The 8,602-nt window shown below is 33.7% G+C and overlaps 1 protein-coding gene across 3 annotated transcripts; it reads left to right on the top strand.

Moving 5' to 3' along the window:
* Positions 1-1,278: 1,278 nt before the first annotated feature.
* LOC133285161 (heat shock cognate 70 kDa protein 2-like) lies at positions 1,279-3,923 on the top strand. 3 transcript variants are annotated; one of them, XM_061482346.1, is made up of 3 exons: positions 1,279-1,558; positions 1,966-2,930; positions 3,321-3,923. In XM_061482346.1, the coding sequence occupies exons 1-3, from the start codon at positions 1,345-1,347 to the stop codon at positions 3,693-3,695; spliced, it is 1,554 nt and encodes a 517-aa protein (XP_061338330.1). In that variant the 5' UTR covers positions 1,279-1,344; the 3' UTR covers positions 3,696-3,923. The 3 variants fall into 3 exon arrangements, with proteins under 3 accessions (XP_061338330.1, XP_061338329.1, XP_061338328.1); XM_061482345.1 differs by having other exon boundaries at positions 1,966-3,204; positions 3,370-3,922; XM_061482344.1 differs by having other exon boundaries at positions 1,966-3,917.
* Positions 3,924-8,602: the final 4,679 nt, after the last annotated feature.

Genomic DNA, 8,602 nt, shown 5'->3' on the forward strand with positions numbered 1-8,602 from the left:
CCTGCATTCGCTGTTGTAATCCTCATTTTCAAGCTCTCTTGCCACCATAAATTCACAGGAGCTTTTATCCTTGCTCGAGGAGAGCAAGTGCAACAAGTCTTAGTAGCTTTGCGTACAAGACACACTAGTACCATATTTAAGTGTATTTATAACTCCATTATTGTTCATTGAGTTTCAAACTATACTCATCCTTGTTCCTCCCTTTTGTCATTTACAGATTCTTAAATCTGTAACACATCCTTGATAGAGGAATCACATTGAGAGATGAGATTTAATCATTCTTAATGAGAAGGAAATACTTGCTTAAACCAGTTAGTAAATTGTTGCCTCTCTCACGAGTTCGGTTATTATAGTAAAATAACCATTGAACTAGGATTCTTTTGGCCTTAATTTCATCTCATCCTATCTAGTCAGGTTCAGTTAGGTGAGCCTAGCTCATATAAACATCACATTGAGCCTGAACTTTATATATATATATATATATATATATATATATATATATATATATATATATATATATGGGAAAAATGTTTTCGCAATTAATGCAAAGAAGTTATTTGCATTTATTCTCAAAGCGGCGTCGTTTTCGTATTAAAATCTTAAAAAATTATAAATATAAAGATTATTATAACTCTAAAATAAATTAAAATTACAAAAACATCATGATTTTCATCCCAAAACGACGTCGTATTGGCTTACTGCAGATAAGTTATCTGCAGTAACTGCAGAAAAAACGAACCCTATAAATATATATAGAGGCCTGAACAAAAAGATATATACAATATTAAATTAAATATAAAATATTCTAATATATAAATAAATATATAATTGTTCATAATATTATTCTAAGAGTATTTTTAGAATACAAGGGCATACAAAGTAATTAAATGAAATTATTTATAATGTGATTTGATTTTATTCATGATTTGATATATATATGTATATGTATATAATCAAAGAAATAGGTATAATTCAGTTCAGTATAATTTATTTTTTTGGAGATCAGTGAAGTGATTAGATTTGATTCTCTGCCCTAAATGGATTTAGAAAAAAAAAACGGTGGAATTCTTAAATCAATTAAGAAAAATTTAAATTATCAAATCGATCAAAAAAATGTATTTAATAATTCGATTTATTGATGATTCGATTATATTTTTACACACAAACAACATCGTCTTAGGAGTTAGGACCCCACTTATGGAACATTCTAGACACTCTCCCTTTAACCTATATATATACCTTCTCTTTCTCTCAATACTCATTCAAACCCTTATTCTTCTGAACTCTTTCTTCTTTATCTCTGTCTCTCTCAATTTTCCAAGGCTTAAAGTTTCGTTGGAGAATATGGCCGCAAAAGGTGAAGGACCGGCGATCGGAATCGACCTCGGCACCACCTACTCCTGCGTCGGAGTGTGGCAACATGACCGCGTTGAGATCATCGCTAATGATCAGGGGAATCGTACGACGCCGTCTTATGTTGCCTTTACCGACACCGAAAGGTTGATCGGGGATGCCGCTAAGAACCAGGTCGCCATGAACCCACTCAACACCGTTTTCGGTAATTCATCTGAAAAATTAAACCCCTTTTTCTGCTCAAGTTTTCAAAAGTTTAACTTCGATTGATTAACATGTCTCGCATTTAGTTTTCTAGTTGTTATCATCGATTGATCTCCTTTTAATCGGTAGGGTGTTTAGTTTAGATGTAAACTTTTAATTTTAATTAGGTATTTTGCTGAATTAGTGGGTAGCAGATTGATAAGCATGCGTTGATTAGGTTTGAATAAACATCAATATAAGACATGAATGAGCAATTCTTTTAACCTATTTCAATTAAAAAGTTTTTTTTTTTAATTCCTATCACATAGTTGTTTTACTGTCTTGGAATGCTGTTTGTATGTGTTGTGTGGAAGGTTTTCTTTTTGCTTGGCACGATATGGCTGGTAATTGGTGATTGTTATTTTGCAGATGCGAAGAGGTTAATTGGTAGGAGAGTTAGCGATTCTTCTGTTCAGAGTGATATGAAATTGTGGCCATTCAAGGTTGTTGCTGCTGCTGGTGACAAACCCATGATTGGTGTTAACTACAAGGGTGAGGAGAAGCTATTTGCTGCGGAGGAAATCTCGTCTATGGTCCTAACAAAGATGCGGGAGATTGCAGAGGCTTACCTTGGGTCAACTGTGAAGAATGCTGTTGTAACTGTGCCTGCTTACTTCAATGACTCTCAGCGTCAAGCTACCAAAGATGCCGGTGTTATTGCTGGCCTCAATGTCATGAGAATAATAAATGAGCCAACTGCCGCAGCTATTGCCTACGGCCTTGATAAGAAAGCTACAAGTGTTGGTGAGAAGAATGTCCTGATCTTCGATCTCGGAGGTGGAACTTTTGATGTTTCTCTCCTCACCATCGAGGAGGGTATCTTCGAAGTTAAGGCCACAGCCGGAGACACTCACCTTGGAGGTGAGGACTTTGATAACAGAATGGTGAACCACTTTGTACAGGAATTCAAGAGGAAGAACAAAAAGGACATTAGCGGAAACCCAAGAGCCCTGAGGAGGTTGAGAACTGCTTGTGAGAGAGCGAAGAGGACGCTCTCATCCACTGCTCAGACCACCATTGAGATAGATTCTTTGTTTGAGGGTATTGACTTCTATTCAACAATCACTCGGGCTAGGTTTGAGGAACTCAACATGGACCTTTTTAGGAAGTGTATGGAACCTGTGGAGAAGTGTCTTAGGGATGCTAAGATGGACAAAAGCACTGTTCATGATGTTGTCCTTGTTGGTGGCTCTACTAGGATTCCTAAAGTTCAGCAGCTGCTGCAGGACTTCTTCAATGGGAAGGAACTGTGTAAGAGCATCAACCCTGATGAAGCCGTTGCTTATGGAGCTGCTGTCCAGGCAGCTATATTAAGTGGCGAAGGCAATGAAAAGGTTCAAGATTTGTTGCTTTTGGATGTCACCCCCTTGTCTCAAGGTTTGGAGACTGCTGGAGGTGTCATGACTGTATTAATTCCACGGAACACTACGATTCCTACTAAGAAGGAACAAGTATTCTCTACATACTCTGATAACCAACCTGGTGTCTTGATTCAAGTTTATGAGGGTGAGAGAGCAAGAACTAAGGATAACAACTTGCTGGGTAAATTCGAGCTTTCAGGCATTCCTCCAGCTCCCCGTGGTGTTCCTCAAATCACTGTTTGCTTTGATATTGATGCTAATGGTATCTTGAATGTCTCTGCCGAGGACAAAACCACTGGGCAGAAGAACAAGATTACCATTACCAATGACAAAGGAAGATTGTCAAAGGAAGACATTGAGAAGATGGTTCAAGAAGCAGAGAAATACAAGTCTGAAGATGAGGAGCACAAGAAGAAGGTTGAGGCGAAGAATGCCTTGGAGAACTATGCCTATAACATGAGAAACACCATAAAGGATGAGAAGATCAGTTCAAAGCTTTCCTCGGAAGACAAGACAAAGATTGAGAATGCAATTGAGCAGGCCATTCAATGGCTTGATGCCAATCAACTTGCTGAAGCTGATGAATTTGAAGACAAGATGAAGGAACTTGAGAGTTTATGTAATCCTATTATAGCCAAAATGTATCAAGGCGGGGCTGATGTAGGTGGTGATGTGAATGATGATGCTCCACCTGCAAGTGGTAGCGGTGCTGGCCCCAAGATTGAGGAGGTTGACTAAAATGGATTTGTTAGGCATTGGTAGAAAATGATGCGTATTAGTATTTGTTTTTTTGTTTGGTTATGGCTATTATAGAATTTTGCTTTCATAAATTGATTGCTGATTTTAATTTGTCATTGGTTTTGATAATTGAAAAACTGTCAGCTGTTATCAAAAAAAAAAAAAAAACTGTCAGCTCATTATTACCCTGGATCATGTAATTTTAGATTAGATTTTGCTATATTTCAGTTTCAAGCTAATTTAAATTGGGCAATTGTTACTTATATGGCGCAAATATATATATATATATATATTATATATGAGGTAGGATTTTTTGACAGCAGTGTCAAATTTCAAATTTGACACTGGTGTTAAAGGATCCTACTATATATATATATATATATGTCTGTATGTCTATATATAAATTTTAATTAAAGAAATTATATATAGGCACGCATATATATATATATATGTGTGTGTCAAATTTTAAATTTGATACTGGTGTTAAAGGACCTTACAATATATATGTGTGTGTGGAGAGAGAGAGGTGTAGGGGTTTTTGCCTATATATAAATTTTGGTAGGTTTTTGCCTAAATATCCCCTATATGTGTGAAAGTGTCGTTCCTAGTCCATTTTCATGGCCTTACGAAAAATTCCTCCTTGTTCCATTGCTATCAAACACAAGATACCAGAAGCCCAGACAAGTATAATTTACTAGGCGTGGATATGTTCTCTCTGTGTCCTTGACAGCTTTTGCTTTTGTGACGTCCTTCAACATATGATCAATCTCTCTCTCTCTCTCTCTGCGATTCCAATCTATTCCTTCTTGGTTAACCATGGCCTCGCGTTGCCCCACATTAGCTCAATCATATACCTGTTACATTCTTGGCCACTTTAACTATATATATATATATAGGGTGATCATTTTACACCAAAAAGAAATTTTTTTTGAAATCTTGAGTATGAAATTAAATAATTTCATTGCTAGCTAGGTATCAAATTCACCACAAGAAAACTAATTAATTAGCTGTTACCTCAAACATTCATACTATTTTAATTTTATTCTGAGGACATATATTTAGGGGATTTCGATGATATCGCTATAAATCTATATCAAAAGTCACTATAAACTTTACTAACAGCTATATAGATGGCTAGTTATCGAGTATACATGTTTATCTTCTAATGTTCTTCTTTAATTTATTCAGTAATCGAAGATGTTTTCAAAACAACATTACACAAGAAAGATATTAATATCGAAGCAATCAGAAAAATCAATGTGCTTACATTTATTGAAATATATTAAGAAAATGTCTTGTTTCATTTTTTTTTTATGCTAGTCTGTTCTTTCTCTCTTTTTTTAGTATTAATGGAGGGCATCATGCCCAGAGAAATAGAAAAAACAAACTAAAGAAACAAAATGAATATCCTTGCAAAAGATGCAAGTTATCTCCTACATAATCCTCATCAGTCCTAAAGCAATCAGTTCAATGCAGGGGAAAGAGCTTTTTAAAGGTAACAATTCCAAGACATGTTGATGATCACATCCAAGGTTTGCTAAGTAATCTGCACACTTGGTTGAGTAATTTTGACACTCAAATTTTGCCCCAGCCAAAATCTAATTTGTTGGAGTAAATGGGAGTAGCCCTTGGCACCTTCATTCTTAGTCACACAGGAAATAGCCTCAAACAAATCGCTTTCCACGATGAGCTTTGACACGTAAAAGTAAGCCCTTTGTATATGTCCCAAAGAGTTCAGCTTCAAGGGCACTACACGTTCCAATGGAATAAGAGAATCCTCCATTCCAATCACCAAATGAATTTCGGGCCAGACCACCACAAACACCCATTGAATTATGCTGAACAAATGTTTCATCTACATTCATCTTTAGCCATTGGGATGGTTTTATATTTGTTCGTTCCAATGTTAAATAAATTCCATGCATTTAGTAAAGAATTAGTGATCGATTCTTTATCAAAAGAATTAGGGTATTTAATTCTTTTCTTTTAGGCGCAATTGGATCTGCCGAAGCATTTAGACGGCCTTTTTACCTTCTTAATGTAATATTTATAATGTTTAACCTGAATAATTTCTTAATCAAACTATCTACCTAAACAATGCATAACGACGCGTTAGGCTGGAAAACGTATCAAAACATGATACAATGGATACCGCGTCATGTGCAAGGCTATTTGCAGGTCCATCATGAGCCTGGAACGCGTTAGCATCACAGCCGCGTCCCATAAAACCATATACAAGGGACTTGACACTCAAATTATCATGTGTCAAGTCCTGTGCAAGGCTCCACTCACGGTGAACTTTATTTTGCAAAAGTCATTAATTTCCTTAACAGACACACTAGAAATCAACCCTGATGTTTGTGGTTGCACTGATCGGTTGTGTGAATGTGGGCTCATTCACATTTCTCATTTTTTATCTTTCTATTTTTTTTTTACTCTAATTTATATTAGTGTAGTTTATTGTTACTCTCACCTCACTTTGACTCTAATATGAAACCGATACTTAATATAAAGGAAAAATTTCTTAAGTACCTAAAAAAATTTGAGTCAAGCCAAAAAATACAATTTAACAACTTATCATAAAATATGGGACCTTTAAAAAACATAAAAATACAATTATGCATAAAACTTAGGGTTCGCTTTTTCTGCAATTACTGCAGATAAGTTATCTGCAGTAAGCCCAATACGACATCGTTTTGGGACGGAAATCATGGTATTTTGTAATTTTAATTTATTTCAGGGTTATAATAGTCTTTATATTTATAATTTTTAAAATTTCAATACCAAAACGACGTTGTTTTGAGAATAAATGCAGATAACTTATCTGCATTAACTGCAGAAATGTTTTTCCCTAAAACATAAGATCACTAACCTAAAATATTAATATAACTGAAGTTATAACAATAATAATAATAGCATTTTATGTAATTAAATATAAAATATTGATAACATAAACAATAGCAAATTATTACAATAACATAACTGAAATTTTTTTAGGTACTTAAGAAATTTTTGTAGTTATATTATAAAATAGTTGCAATTAAATATTTGTAGCAAATTATTGCGTTATTATTATTATTACTGTTTTATATTTATTTGCATAAAATTTTATTATTATTGTATTAATTATACTATGAAAGTTGTTAAATATGCTATAAAATTTTATTAATATTTTAGGTTAGTGATGTTATATTTTATGCATAATTGTATTTTTATGTTCTTTAAAGGTCCCATATTTTATGATAAGTTGTTAAATTGTATTTTTTGACTTGACTGAAATTTTTTTAGGTACTTAAGAAATTTTTGCTTTATACTAAGTATCGGTTTCATATCAGAGTCAAAGTGAGGTGAGAGTAACAATAACCTACACTAATATAAATTAGAGTAAAAAAAAATAGAAAGATAAAAAATGAGAAATGTGAATGAGCCCACATCCATACAACCGATCAGTGCAACCACAAACATTAGGGTTGGTTTCTAGTGTGTCAGTTAAGGAAATTGATGACTTTTGCAAGATAAAGTTCACTATGAGTGGAGCCTTGCACAGGACTGACACATGATACTTTGAGTGCTGCGTCCCTTGTATATGGTTTTATTGGACGCAGCTGTGATGCTAACGCGTTCCAAGCTCATGATGGACGTGCATAGCCTTGCACAAGACGCAGTATCCATTGTATCATGTCTTGATACGTTTCCCAGCCTAACGCGTCGTTATGCATTGTTTAGGTAGATAGTTTGACCAAGAAATTATTCAGGTTAAACATTATAAATATTACGTTATGAAGGTCAAAAGGCCCATTTAGACTATTGTGGTTTGGGATATCGTGGTTCTAATTTATCTCGTGTAGCGCAGATCTGTGCAGCATCTCTTCGTGTTTGATTCCTCTTCACAAATTGTTGTTCTCTGCACGAACAATTTCCTTGAAGTTGGAGAGTGGTAGATCTTTCGGAATATGTTTCAAGAAGGAATAAGGCTGGTGTGGGCACTCTTTTATTATCATGAAGATAACTTTACTTCTGCGTCTACAACCACAAAATAGAGACAAAAAGGCTGATGACTGCAAGTGTAAAATATAAATAGATTCCAAGAAACTTTAGCCCTAAGCTGAATGGGCTCTTGGTTTCTTGAACTTTTTTTGCACACTAAGCCTAATTGGATTTTAGTGAAAGAACAAAACCAACATTCCTAACTTTGGTCAAACAATTTTTCTTAAGACTAGAGTTTAACAAAAGATAAAAATCCTAGGTAAATAATTTATAAAAATGCTTCATCATATACCACTTGGTCCAAACCAGGTTCACCCTCCACATTACTAATAATTTATCTTTCCTATTTAACAAAATAAAAATAAAATTATCTTTCCTAAAAACTAGATTGTATTTTGATTCTATTTATGATATGTTATTTTGTTACTTTATATCATGTGTATAGAATATAAAATGACGAAATTATAAGGATTTAAACTATTTCTTTTTTATTTAATGGGGTGTATTAGAGTAGGTTTTGAAAAGACTTTTTTGAGATAAAAAAATCTTATAGATTTTAAAAGATTATTTAGAATTGGAGGGACTTAAACTCTTTTTTAAAAGACTTTTTTTATGATCAAGATTTCATAAGATTAGATTTTAAAAGATTATAATAGAATTTATAAGATTTGAAAGGACAGTATGAATTTATAAGATTTTAAAAAATCATATAAATTTTTAACAAACATTCAAAATTACAAGAGTCAATAAAAAAAACAAAGAAATGCAATGATATTAATAAATTAAAGTAGAATTTAATATAATTTTCTCAATCAGTAAAATATAATATAATTTTTAACAAACATTCAAAATTACTAAGCAACAGCCTGTGATACACTGACACATTATTTTTTTTGAAAAAATGGGTGTCGGACGCGACA

The sequence above is a fragment of the Gastrolobium bilobum genome, unplaced genomic scaffold, assembly GCF_033153095.1.
Source record: "Gastrolobium bilobum isolate Gb01-03AN ecotype WA unplaced genomic scaffold, APGP_CSIRO_Gbil_v1 utg7917, whole genome shotgun sequence".
Classification (NCBI taxonomy): Eukaryota; Viridiplantae; Streptophyta; class Magnoliopsida; order Fabales; family Fabaceae; genus Gastrolobium; species Gastrolobium bilobum.

What these genes read in the sequence shown, in the direction of transcription:
- LOC133285161 (XM_061482344.1), top strand. Translation starts at nt 1,345, where the DNA reads ATGGCCGCAAAAGGTGAAGGACCGGCGATCGGAATCGACCTCGGCACC. An exon ending in CCCACTCAACACCGTTTTCG is followed by an intron (nt 1,559 to 1,965) that starts GTAATTCATCTG and finishes GTTATTTTGCAG; the next exon opens with ATGCGAAGAGGTTAATTGGT.